Genomic DNA, 12727 nt, shown 5'->3' with positions numbered 1-12727 from the left:
CAAGCAGCAGATATAACCTTAAGCTATTATCTAAAAAAATAAAAAAAGGATAATTACTGTTTTCAAGTACTCAATTAGAATGTCTTAGTAGTGTTTTTGAAAGAGCATGTAAATATCTGGATGCTCTTTACTGAGGCAGGATACCATGTTTATTACCTATTAATGTATTATTACATATTTACAAAAATATGTACTTATATTCCCCACACAAATGTTAGAAAACCCTAATATCTGTCAGCAAAAAAGAAGAAAGCTCTTGTATTTTATATATATACATCATCAAATCACTCCCTGTGGTCTGGCACAGGCAGACAATTGCATCTAACAGACCATACCAATTAGTATCCTGGCAAAGTGAGTCTCCAGCTTAGCTGTAGATAAGCAAGATGTAATTAAAACATCTCTACTCAACATAAAGAAAACCCTGAGCATTTTCTAGCATACTAATATCAGTGTTATCTGGTAAAAAGATACCTGGGGAAGATTTCCAGTAGCCCAGAACAATCACTGCTAGCACCAGCCTAAAGAATTCCAGAGTCCGTGGACAAAATATATAAAGCAAATACAATTTTAACCTACTTACCAGTTAATTTTGAAGCCAAGTTTAAAGGTTTTTAAAGGCCTGAGTTCCAAAGTATGTGTTACAATCTCTTCTCTGAAATCTCAAGAGCTACACAGAAGTCAAATTTGGATTTTCATATGGCCTCAACTTTGCTTTTTACAGATTCAAATTCCAGTGCCTTTAGGAATAAAAAAAAACTTGACCTGGTAAATATAATTTTAACTAGCAATAGTAAATTGCAAAAATAATACACTACCTTCTAGAACTTGGAAGCAAACCTTCTCATCTTTGAGGCAACCAAAATACTTCAAGGACAGAGCATAATAAATCAGAAAAATCTGATCACTTTTATCTCCTGTGCTATCTACCTCCTGTATTCACCAAGAAGGAGTAGATTTTCCTTGACTATCCCTCTTCCAGAGAAAAAAAACAAACTGCATCAGCTTCAGATTACATAGAAAGAAAAATATCAAACTTTAATATTAATTTAAACAGACATCAAGAATGAACTATTCTCAGAATAGTCCACCATTGGTACAAAAGTTTTACAATATACATAACATTTACATAAAAAGAACTATAAAACACCCCTTTAGGTAACCCAAGCAGACCATTTCCCCCTCAAATGATGGCAGAACATGAGCAGAAGTACTAAAATGAATGTACCATTTTGCCACTTTTTTTTGTCTTCAAGTAAGGAAAAGGATTATTAACTTCCATCTATCTGATGGGTAAGACACAGAATTTCTGTAATTAGTTTCAGGAACTGTGCTCTTCCCCCATGAAGTTACTATTACCTTTAAAAACCTTTCACAACAGTGAGTCTACCTCTCTCAAACTGGAAGTACTGTCTGGGAGCAAAGTTACACTCAACAAGAGTTCAACACTGCTTGGCCAAATGCCTTCACCAGTCTCACTGTGGTATGAAGATGTTGAGACAAACAAGATGCAAGTATGTCAGAATAATTAAAACTGAATTAAAAAAGACAGATGTAATAAATACAAAAATAAAGTTCTAATGATATGTTTCTGATATTGAGTCTTGTCTTAAGACTGCATAAAGCTGTGAGGTATTTTATTTCCAGGAACAGAAGAGCACTGTGCAAATTTTCAGTCCAAGAGTCCCTAACCTCTGAAGCCCAGAGGTCATCAGGAAACTATATTTAAAACCTCTTCTTTTTATACAGAAAAATATAAAAATCCAAAGCCAAGAATAACTTCCAATTATTTGCAACAAATTAAACACGAGTTTGTTCTGCCCAACATAATTCTTGATGAACTAAAGATTAGAAGTCTGATGGAATATTTTCTCCTTATTCCTCTATATACAAAATTTGCCTTCACATGTAAACAGGAAGCCAGGTCTGAAAGCACTGACATCCAGGGGGGAAGAAACACAAACTGATTTATGATTTCCAAAAGGAAGGCTTCAGAGCACCCTTTGGTACTGGAATTTTCTTCTGCTGTAGACATTCCTAGAGGAGAGAGAGAGACAAAGAACAAAGGAAAAACAAATTATCTTAATTTGCCATCTCTTCTCAGGAATTCTGATGGCTCTTACTGCACACATTGAAAGCATTACTAATAAAATGTACCTACATTTATTTTGAAATTCAAGTATAAACTCTGAAACTACCTTATATTAATATCATAATCTAAGTCAACCTTCACAAAAAAACTTTAAGTATTTTACAGGCTTGAAAGCTTTCATGTAGCTAATCAGGACATCAGATAAAATGAAGCAAACCACTAATTAAAAAATTACTCTTACAGAAATAAATCAGCAGAATTCTCCTCAACCTGCACATCCCCACAACCCCAACCACACAATCTCCACAACCACTGAATTTCATTTATAATCAAAATACATTTTGATTGAGAAAAATTATTTAAGTAACTCAGTTACTGAAAAGTTATAAAAAATGGGCAACACCATAGAGATGGGGCAAGACCATCAGGTGTGCTGCAAGAAGCACCAGCTTCATTATTGGAATGAAGGGGGAAAAAAAACCCAAAAAAGCCACTTGAAAACTGAAAAAAAATTGCTGTACCTCCAAGAATTGCTTGAGACGTGTTAAAGAGCCCATCTGTCCAGAGCTGGTAATTGCTTCAATTCTGCAGAAATAACAGCATCCACTTAAAAGTTGGGTTTGATTCACAAGTGAATGGGGGGTGAGTAGCAGAGGTAGGAAAAGAGGGACAAATCCTTTAAGGGCAAAGACTCACCAAGTGAAAAAAAGGATTATTTCACATTTGTAACCACAGATATCATACCTTGGGATGTAGTCTTCTTGGATAAATATCATCATTTTCCAGAACTGAGCTTTATACAGATTCAGGAGAGCATTTCCACACACCTATGGTACAGAAACCCACAGAGATCAGGTATCAGGACTGGGTTTCAGACTAGCATGACAACTTGAATGAACCTGCTCAGTAGCAGCCACCCAATATTTAGTCCAGATATTTAAAGAAATATACCTACAGCTGCAATAACACAAGCAAATCTTCTCAATGCCATCACTGCTACCACAATCACCTTTTTTCCTTGTCAACTGTGTGGTGGCCAGTGATACCAATCTTGTTATTCTTCCTCATGCTCCAGTCTCCTTCCAAAAATAACATTTTTAACTAATTTTAACTAGCACCATTTCCTAGGGCATGTTATGATCATTTCCCCATCTTGATTACTGCAGCAGTGTGGATTCATCAGCTTTCTTCGCACTGGTCAGTTTAAAGGACAGCTCCTCAAACTTCACCACTACTAACAGGATCCACATGGTGTGCATTTCAAGGTCTGCCTTCTTATTTCTACTTTTATAGTTCTCTAAATAATCACAGAAGCAGCCTGGGTTCAAGAATCTGTCTCCTCTGACTTCAGCCTTCAACTTGAGCTCTTACTTAGCACAGCTCTATATCCTAGGATACAGAATACATCAGGCTCTGACCTTTTCAACCTAAAAACTCCATCCTGTTTTATGAACTAGTTCAGCTGGAAAGGCCACAGGACTTCACTGCACTGTATAAACTGATGCCAAGTGGTTAGCAGACTTTATTCTTATAGGACCATGCAACTATTCTTGAATACCAGGAACCTTACACAGAACCAGATGCAACAACAGAAGTTTCATGTATGAAAACTGAAGTTTTTGATCATTCAGCTCCAAAGCTTTAGTTGCAAGAGCATGGAAATATTCACATTCCTTTCTGAAGGAATAAGGACAGGTTAAAAAAACCCTGCAGTTAAAAATCACAATGTACCTCATCTCATCTATGCCTTCAGAAACCAAACCACCACCAATTTACATCTCTTTAATCATTAACTTATTACCTCCAGAAAACAAAACAGAAGTGTAGCTGTCACATCTGCCAGAGGCTCCATATTCAACATCTGAGAAAGCCAACGCCACCCATAGTTCAGCCCATGAGGATGTTTCTATAAAGCAACAAAAGAAAAGTTACCCACCACTTGTTTTATGACTTTCAAAATGCTATTATTTAAACAGACTGGTTTACCAGTTTACTTTCTATTTTACAAAGTTATTTTACAGTAGCCTAACATAAAACTTGATCATTATAAAAATATAAAGGAAGTAAAGGTCAACACTGCAAATAAGTTTTTATTTTGTTGATTATGGTTATGATCATGTCCCTTCAAATATAAGCTGGTTCAATTTCAGGACACCTTGACTACAGTTTACAACACATTTAATAGACTCTAAGGACAGTAACAAGGTTCTAGCTGTAATTCCACACACATACCCCTTGTTTGCTTCCATGAGGCCACTGGACTTGAATGATAGCAGCATAAAGACAAATCATTCCTGACATTCGCTTTAGAAAATGATCTTGCTCTTCTATCTTGGAATCCTTGACTTCATATCCAAGCATCCTAAGTATGAGAAGACATTCCAGTGTGAGTACAGCAAAACACAGTCACTCAGCTCCCTGCAGTTCTCAGTTTATTTAAGTCAATTGCACTGAGAATAGGGACACCCCCAAACCATACAAGAATTATTATTGCAAAGGCTGATCATTACCCTCTGCATCATAAGCCCCATTAAGGACAAAAAAGAAGCAAAAGAGCACTTCCAAAGTGGAAGGACACAACATCCTCCAGGGAAAGAGGGTGAGGGGAGCTGCACACTGTGTCAGTCTCCAGAGTCCACACCAGAACCTATGCAGAGATGGGGAAAAGTGGAATTCACTCAGAAGAATAAAATCTTCACCCTCGCAGGGTTCATGCTGGAGGTGTCCAGTAATAAATTTACCTCTGGTACTCTTCCACAGAAGTCCCTTCTTTCAATGCAGGGTAAAATGGCACAGCATAAGGACACTTTTTGTGTAAATGAGCTAAAAAGAGGTCTCCAACTCGAGGGTGTAATTCCCAGATTCCTGAGGCCACAACAGCAATTGTGAAAGCTGCATCCCGGTGAGCAGCTACTTCTTCTCCTCCCTGTTTCTGGAGAAGGTGAAAGGAAAGTCAGTCTCTGCCCTTTCAAGTAATTTCTCAGACAAAAAAAAACCCACTCTTTTCTTGGTGTAATTAGGCTCTAATAAGGGAAGCAGCAAATACAGGCTCAAAGCACAAGGCTGCACAGGTATTTCCACTCCCAACAATCATGTTCAAATGTTTACAGATCAGTCACAGTTTTACTCCATGGGCTAATTTCTGCATGTTTGTCTCTGCAGGTACAAAAAACCCAGTTTCAAATTTAGCAAATAAAGAATAGAGAAAAACACTGCCAACTTCAAAAAGCATCTTAAACAATGACAATTTCTTGGGAGATGCCAACTACACAGCAAGGACAGAAGTTTGCCTCTCTGGCCTTAAGGTCTTTTTTTCCCCTTCCAATTTTGCCAAGGTTCAAAGTTTTGAGCATGTGAACAGTTTTGTGATTAGATCATAAATAAACCATCAGCCTTTTCCACTAACACTGTACCTAACTGTTCAGAATATGTAACATACAATTCTGGGATTTAAAAAGTTTCTTACTCCTGGAAGAGAGAAAATAAGGGAGTGGAGGGAAAGAGAAATTCAGCTTTTTCTCTTTTATTTTTTTTTACCCAAAATGCACCTTCCCTAATCAATATGAATGTTAATACCTGCAAGCTAAGCACCTAGTTTTGTTCTTAGCAGTTGAAGACAGAAGACAGTGTTCAAACTAATTCCTTAGAGCCCCCCCTGCCACCCCAATAAAGAGGACACTGACTCACCACAAATTTCTCAGCAAGTTTGTAATAAACAAAATCCAGACCCTGTGGATGCTGAGTCACTGACACCACACGCCCTCCAGTCTGAACAGCCTTTCCTGAGAGCAGGTTATCAATCTTCTCAAATATCTCTTTCAGCTTAGTGCCTGCAAGTATATGCAAGGAAAGGAGAGAGAAGATCAGGGAGCAGCAGACAAGTCTTGTCCAGACCACATCAACTTCACAAAAAGTTCACTAGACCTACATCCTGAAGGGTAAGGCACCTCAAACTGCTGGTTTGCTACATCTGGTTAAAGACACTTAAATCATAATGAAGCAAGATGCCTCTGAGGGCAGCAAGAGACCTTCAAAACACAAGCAAAAATCATGCTAAAAAGACTTGGACTGTGTGCACACCAGATTTCTGCTGTAGGGATAATTATAGAAACATTGGGTATGTTGTGACCTACTAAAATCTTTACAGAAAAGGCATTTCAGCTGGATTGGGTTCTTGGTTTTTCTGACCTGATCTGGTAGAGATCTGGCTCACAGGGATGGTAGCTGCTTTCTGCAAGTCTGTTTTTATCTTTTTAACCTGCAGAAGAAATAAACAACTTAAAAAACCCTCACAGACAAGTAAACTACAATCACAGCTTGAATGAGCAGACTGTTAACAGAGGTTGTTAAGCCAGAAATTTATTAATTTTTTTTTAAATGGAACCTGTTCTATTTCCCCTCCGAATTCAGATAGTCACTCTTCAACAATATTAATAATTTGTTCATACCTCACTGTTGTCTTTGCAGTTGCTGATTTCACTGAAAGAAGCCACACACTGCTCAGAAGCATCTTGAAGCTGCTGGTACCACTGCATGATACTTTCATCTGCCTTAACTTGAAGTCCTGATATGCAAAAAAACAAACAGCAAAGCCCCCCAAAAATAAACAAACAAAACAAAACCAGCTGACTAAGACAGACCCAAAACTCCAGAAAACCTATATTGTGGTGTGACCTGGCAGGCAGCTAAATATCATGCAGCCACTCACCCACTGCTCCCCCTGGGGAATAGAGGAGAGAACTGGAACAGTAGAGATTTGTGGGTTGAGATAAAAACTACTTAATAATTCAGGTAAAATATTATAATAATAATTAAATATCACCTACAGACTGAGCACGATGCTGCATGAAAGGGAATGGCCCATTTCCCAGTTTGGATCCATTGCTCTGGTTATGCTCCCTCCCTCCCAGTTTCTTGGACACCTCCACTTTAGTACAGGAAGTTGAAAGTCCTGGACTTGTTAGCAAGGACCAGAGCCCTCAGTTTGTTATCAACATTCTTCTCACATCAAATCCTGTACTAAATCCAACACACACCACTACTGTAGCTACCAGGAAGAAAATCAGCTTTATCCCAGCCAACCCAGAACAACATCAAGAAAGCCTTTTTTTTTTTTTTTTTTTTTTTTGTAAAGATCTAACACCTGTATGTGTGCTTTTTTCCCAGAATTTAGTTTAGAAATTTATGTTCATAATTGACTACAAGTTTACAGCTCTACAGCAGTCCTGCATACAGGGTGTCTGGATTTAACTTATGATCAAGAAGGAAGTTACTTCAGTGGCCTGTACCTGTCTGTTTTGTTGTATCACCCATCAACACTTGCAGGTGAATGCAATGTTATTCTCTAATGTTCCAATATACTGTCTAGGAACAGCAGGTTTTGCTCCAGGTGATATAAGCCATTTATTCTGCATCCATTTCATTTCAAACGTTTGCTGCTACAAATCCTATACTATTTTGCTAGTGGTGTTCAAAGTAAAGGCTATTGGAAGGGATGTTGTCACAACAACAAGATTCCAAAGAAGTATTTAACCTAACAGTAAAGAAGTGTGAAAGGAGGGAAGGCAGTTAAAAAACCAGAAGCTTAACCAACCTTCCTTCTGCTGCTTGCCCCCTAGCTGCTCTGCAGGGGCAGATGTCTGAGCCTTCATCTGCTCTTTTTTCAGTAACTCTTTCTGCTTCTGGCTCTCTTCCTTTTCACTTCTTTTTTTCTCCTCCACTGCTGCAGTGATCTCTTGCTGCATGCTGGCAATCAGCTCCCGCATCTCCTGCAGCGCTCGCTCAGTGCTGGCCACGTCTGCTGGAGTGGGGAGACCTCTCTGTGGAGAGACAGAGGAGGGAACAGAGCATCAGGCTTTTGTTCCACCAAAATTCTGTAGACCAAAATGGCAAGCACAAGGACCCTCTGAAGCATCAGCCTTCACGTGACCCAGAGGCCAGCTACACATTTTATCCTGTTAAGTGAAAGGATCTTTCTCTCCTTCATCTGTACAAAATATTGGTCAAAACATCTGGAAGTAATGTTTGTCCATGAAGAGTTGTCACAAGAGCTTGGGCAACAAAAATGAATGAGTAACACACTTTGACAAGTATAAGGGAGCCCCAGTGCAAAGCCCAGACTGCTTCCTCTGCAGAAAGCCAGCTGTGGCAAGCTGAACAGAGGAATCAGCCTTGTTCCATTTTTCAAGGTTTGTATTCCACCTTTAGAGAGAGAAAAAAAAAATTTCCAAAGAAACCTAGTTACTGGAAAAAGGCTCTTGAGTACAGGAGTATCATAATGTGTTCAGTACTTAACAGTTTATGAAGCAGTATGGGTATCTCAAAAAAGAACTTCACAGCATGAAGATTTTACAATATTTTCACATTCAGTCTCTCCTGTAGAAATCCTCACGCATTTTCACAAGCCATTTTCAAGAGAACAGCTAAAGTGACATAGAAAACAACTCTTCTTTTAAATTAGATGGTGTACAGGACAAATATTTAACTCATTTCTGTGACACCTTATTTATAACCCTCGTAACAACCTGCCTTTGGTGTCAACTACAAGAAGCTTTCTGTAGGAAAACCAACAAAAGGTAATAACAGCTCCAGAGCCTCTACCTCACTGGTGGTACGGATGAGCCCTGACACCAGCCCACAGATCTGGTTGCCACGATTACTGTATGCAGAAAGATCAATTTTTGGCAAGTCCTTGTGCCTATAATTGGGATCAATCTGCTGATTGAGCTGCAGCACTTCCTCCTGGATGGAATAAAGGCGACGCAGCCTCTCCTCTCCCTCCTCCTTACGCAGACGCTCCAGCTCCTCCTGGCGCTGCCGCTGCTGCTCGGCCTCACGCAGCTTCAGGTTCAGTATCTGGAGAGGGAAAGACACCAGAGGCACAAAATACCTCAGTAACTCCAGCCAGCAGTCACAGGTTGTGATGGAAGGTAACTCCCACAAGCCCCAGACCTTTGCTCTGTGTCGGTGTTCTTCCTTCAACTTCTCCTGCTGCCCCTGAGCTTCCTTTGAGCTACAAGACACACAAGAGAGAAAACCTGTGTTCAAGGCATGCAGGAGAGGGGGTGCAAGCAAACACACAGCAAGTTACTTTTAGAATAAAAAGCTACAGGAAGTTTAAACACCACAAGTACAGTCCTTTTCTAACCATTGAAAGCAGTAGCCAGAGATCTAGCAGAGAAAGCCAGAGTAGCCAGAGAGTACAAACAATAACAGGAGATTTAATGTAAGAAATGCAGCAGCTGAGTTCCAAGCACAAGTGACTAGCACAGAATTGTCAGGCACAAGAATTAAGCCTCACTTTAATTAAACACTATAATATTTTAAGGATACCAGAGCTGATCTCACCTCTTCTCTATTACTTCTTTCAAATCCTGGAATTCCTGATGCTGCTTTAGCTCCTTCAGCTCATCAAAGCGCTTCAGCTGCTCGCTGGCCAGGTCAGACACTGCCCTCACCATCTGCTCCTGCTGCTCCTGTCGTTGCCTGAGCCCCTCCTGCAGGGTGCAGAGGCACCACAAGCACCACAATGTAACAATCATGGGAATTTGGACAGAAGGAAACAGAAATTAGACAGCCCAAAGTGGGGCAACATGGTCTACCTGGGAGAGGAAACCTACTCTAAAAGGTTTAGGATAATTTACTGTCCTGCTGCTTCCAGCTGAGCATTTACAGCTGGTTACACAGCTCACACACCCTCCAGCTCTCTGGTTTTACCTTTCCTTTCAAGCTGTGCATCTCTTCATACATCCGAATGCAGCCTTCAACTTCAGTAGCTTTAGATGGCAGAACTGCCTGAATGATTTCTTGCTCTGTTTCCAGCAGGCTGAGGTCACTGTTTCCCTGTGGGGTCAGCACATAAACAAAACCAGTGACTGAACACAGTGTGAGACACATGGAGGAAACCAGGGACACAAAGTCTCCTGGGATGCTCTTTTTTGGTAAAAAATCAAAGGAGTCAACCAAGGCACAACTTTTTAGGGCTCTGACATGCCCCAGCAGTGTGGCTTCACCATTATGAGTACCCTCCAGCACCTACATGAAGTTGGGATAATTACTTTTCCCAGTCACTAAAACTGGGAGCAGAGACATCAAGAGCCTACAGAACATTCAGGAAGGTCAAGTGTCACCAGCAAAGTCCAGGAAGACTCTCCCTCCACATCCTTTTGACTGAAGATGTTACACTGGGGGAAGTCAAGACAGGTTTATACTTAGAATCATCCTTCAGGAGGAGCTTTCAGCCTCTCTAAGTTTTATCAGATCTTGCTGCTCCACTCAGACATTTTCCTCACAGTCTAAATGGAGCCAAGATGATGCAAAACTTTGCTGCTCAGTATCATTGTTAGGTGATAATGTCACCATTTGATTCAATGGACAATTATTTTCTTTGCAGCTGCTTCCTCAGCCTCATCACCTCCACAACTCAACTGCTCATTGCCCAGATTTTTACCCTTTTGCCTCCTAAAAGACCCATCCCACACCCAATTAATTCCTTGCCTCTGGAGTACCCAGGAGGGGACTCGTGGACTCTTTACAGGGAGCCTGACCCTGCTCTGTGACCTCATCCTTCCAAATGGATGAGCCCCCTGCTGCTAATCCATACACCTGCACAGCTCCATTCCTTACAACAGTGAAAGAGGGAGTTTTCTTTTGTCCTACTGTGAAATATTTTTCTATAAAAAACTCATTAATACTGATTTCATTTCATTTCACCTGCTTATCCTACAAAAAGCTGACACTAGCAACTTATTTTCTCCTCAAAATTAACAAAACACAAACCAACCTCTATCAGACAACTTATGGCAGCTCATTAGCACTGTTTTCCCCCACAGCTGCTCAAATATGGATTATAATCACAGAGCTACCTTTGTTTCACTTGGCTCTGTAGATGAAAGTGGTGAAGAGCCCTGGAGGCTGCCAGATGTGACCTTCTCTTGGGAACAGGACCCACTTGTGAGGGGAGTGCATTCTTTAGGTGTTGAACTTCTGGAGGATGCATTTTCTTGGCCTGGTTGCCCAACCACTCTGTCTAGGACCCAGCCAGAATAAGGGGACAGCACAAGAGGAGTCATGCATCCTTTCAAGACATCCTAGAGAGAAACATCAAACAAAATAACGAAACATCAAAACATCAGCACAGGTCAGCAAGTGCTTTATAAGGCACCCCATTTATCTGTCTTATTCTGCTGTCTTTTCAGCACTTCTTCCAGGCTGCCTACTGTGCAGGTGAGCAGAACCACCACCCCGTAACACCCCCTGCCCAACCCCAGCACTATTTAGCCAGTACGAAGGAGCCAGAACTCGATCTGCTGAAGGGTCCCAGACACTGGCACGCCAGAAGGACCGAGCAGCTGAGGTAACACAAGAACGATTCATACATTTCATACTCTAGGGACAGCTAACGAGGCAAGAAGCCGACACATGACCACTGAGCAGCGCTCGGAGGGCTCAGTCACAGATTTTCTCCTCAGACCCCACAGGAAAAGGAGGAGGAAAGCCCTGTGAGGAAAGCAGGACACCGGCGGCCCGGGGGCTCGCAGCCGCTCGCGGGGATCCATTCCTCACCTCATCCTGGAGCCAGTGACGGCGGTAGCTCAGTTGTCCCTTGCTGGAGGTGCGCAGAGCCGCCAAAGTCTGCCAGCGGAGCTGCCGCTCCTGCACGACTCCGCGCTCCATGGCGCCGGGCAACTGCCCCGCCCTTCCGCTTCCGGGAGCCGCCGGGCACCGCACCGTCCGCTGAAGAGCGGGCGCCCCCTTGCGTGGCGGAGGAGCTTTGACCCTTCCCGCTCCACAGGTTCGAAACCCGCTGCGGGCACGTCCCGTCCCGGGGGGCACGTCCCGTCCCGGGGGGCACGTCCCGTCCCGGGGGCTGCGGCGAGGAATGGGGCGGGACTGAGGAAAAGCGGCAGCTTCTTCCTTTTCCCCCTTATTCTGTGTACCGCGGGCTGCAGAGTAAAGCCACCGCGCAAAGAACGCGGTAAGGACGCTGCCTGCACCCACAGACCTGGCTGGGGCTGTTTTTCCAAAGAAAAGGCAAGAAAAATAGATTTGAGAGGAGCTCCCCAGCACAGCCAATTGAAATGTACTTTATTGTATGCTTTATCATAGCACCTTTAGGATTTTTGAAGTGTTAAAACACACACAATTAGAGAACTTTAAAAAACCCAATTAATTTAGGAAAGCTTTGTGACAAATACCACCCAATGACCACATTGCACAGGAACAGGATACAAGAGACAGAATAATAAGAACTGTTTAGTTTTGCCCCTAAGCACGTGAACTAAAGAGTGCATGAGATTTAGGGACTCAACACATGGAAGACCTGATTTTCCAGGAGAAGGTGCAGGCTGGTTTGATGACAATGAGCATCCAGAGCTTCTCTTTGAGTGGCTCAAGACCAAGTCAGTATTTCATGCACACAGGGAACTTGCACAGCATTCACTCCAAGACCCGTGGTGAAGTGCCACTGAAGTTAAGCTACAATCTTTCCTTTGACTTCAGATGGTTTTGGCTCAGTCCTGGGAATATTCAGGATCAGGAAATCAGGGTGAGAGGAGTAAAGCAACATTAATATCACACTCAGAAAACAAGGTGAAGATCAGAGAGTATAAGAATCAAGTAAAAAACACCCTAACA

General features: G+C 41.8%; 1 protein-coding gene across 1 annotated transcript; it reads right to left on the bottom strand.

The window, feature by feature from the left end:
* Positions 1 to 278: 278 nt before the first annotated feature.
* On the bottom strand, positions 279 to 11788 carry GLE1 (GLE1 RNA export mediator). The gene is made up of 16 exons (XM_030461469.1): positions 11657 to 11788; positions 10957 to 11181; positions 9809 to 9934; positions 9440 to 9588; positions 9044 to 9104; positions 8693 to 8947; positions 7686 to 7911; positions 6541 to 6656; positions 6281 to 6350; positions 5780 to 5922; positions 4834 to 5024; positions 4325 to 4454; positions 3894 to 3998; positions 2837 to 2919; positions 2614 to 2677; positions 279 to 2037 (listed from the first exon to the last, which is right to left on the bottom strand). The coding sequence occupies exons 1-16, from the start codon at positions 11765 to 11767 to the stop codon at positions 1969 to 1971; spliced, it is 2124 nt and encodes a 707-aa protein (XP_030317329.1). The 5' UTR covers positions 11768 to 11788; the 3' UTR covers positions 279 to 1968.
* Positions 11789 to 12727: the final 939 nt, after the last annotated feature.

Source organism: Calypte anna, chromosome 17 (assembly GCF_003957555.1).
Source record: "Calypte anna isolate BGI_N300 chromosome 17, bCalAnn1_v1.p, whole genome shotgun sequence".
In the NCBI taxonomy this organism is placed as follows: domain Eukaryota; kingdom Metazoa; phylum Chordata; class Aves; order Apodiformes; family Trochilidae; genus Calypte; species Calypte anna.
Note: the sequence above shows the minus strand (reverse complement) of the source record. Positions and strands in the feature narration are given on the sequence as shown.

What these genes read in the sequence shown, in the direction of transcription:
- GLE1 (XM_030461469.1), bottom strand. Translation starts at nt 11,767, where the DNA reads ATGGAGCGCGGAGTCGTGCAGGAGCGGCAGCTCCGCTGGCAGACTTTG. An exon ending in AAAGAAGTAATAGAGAAGAG is followed by an intron (nt 9,105 to 9,439) that starts GTGAGATCAGCT and finishes TGTGTCTTGTAG; the next exon opens with CTCAAAGGAAGCTCAGGGGC. An exon ending in TTCTGTTTTGTTTTCTGGAG is followed by an intron (nt 2,920 to 3,893) that starts GTAATAAGTTAA and finishes TCTGTACCATAG; the next exon opens with GTGTGTGGAAATGCTCTCCT.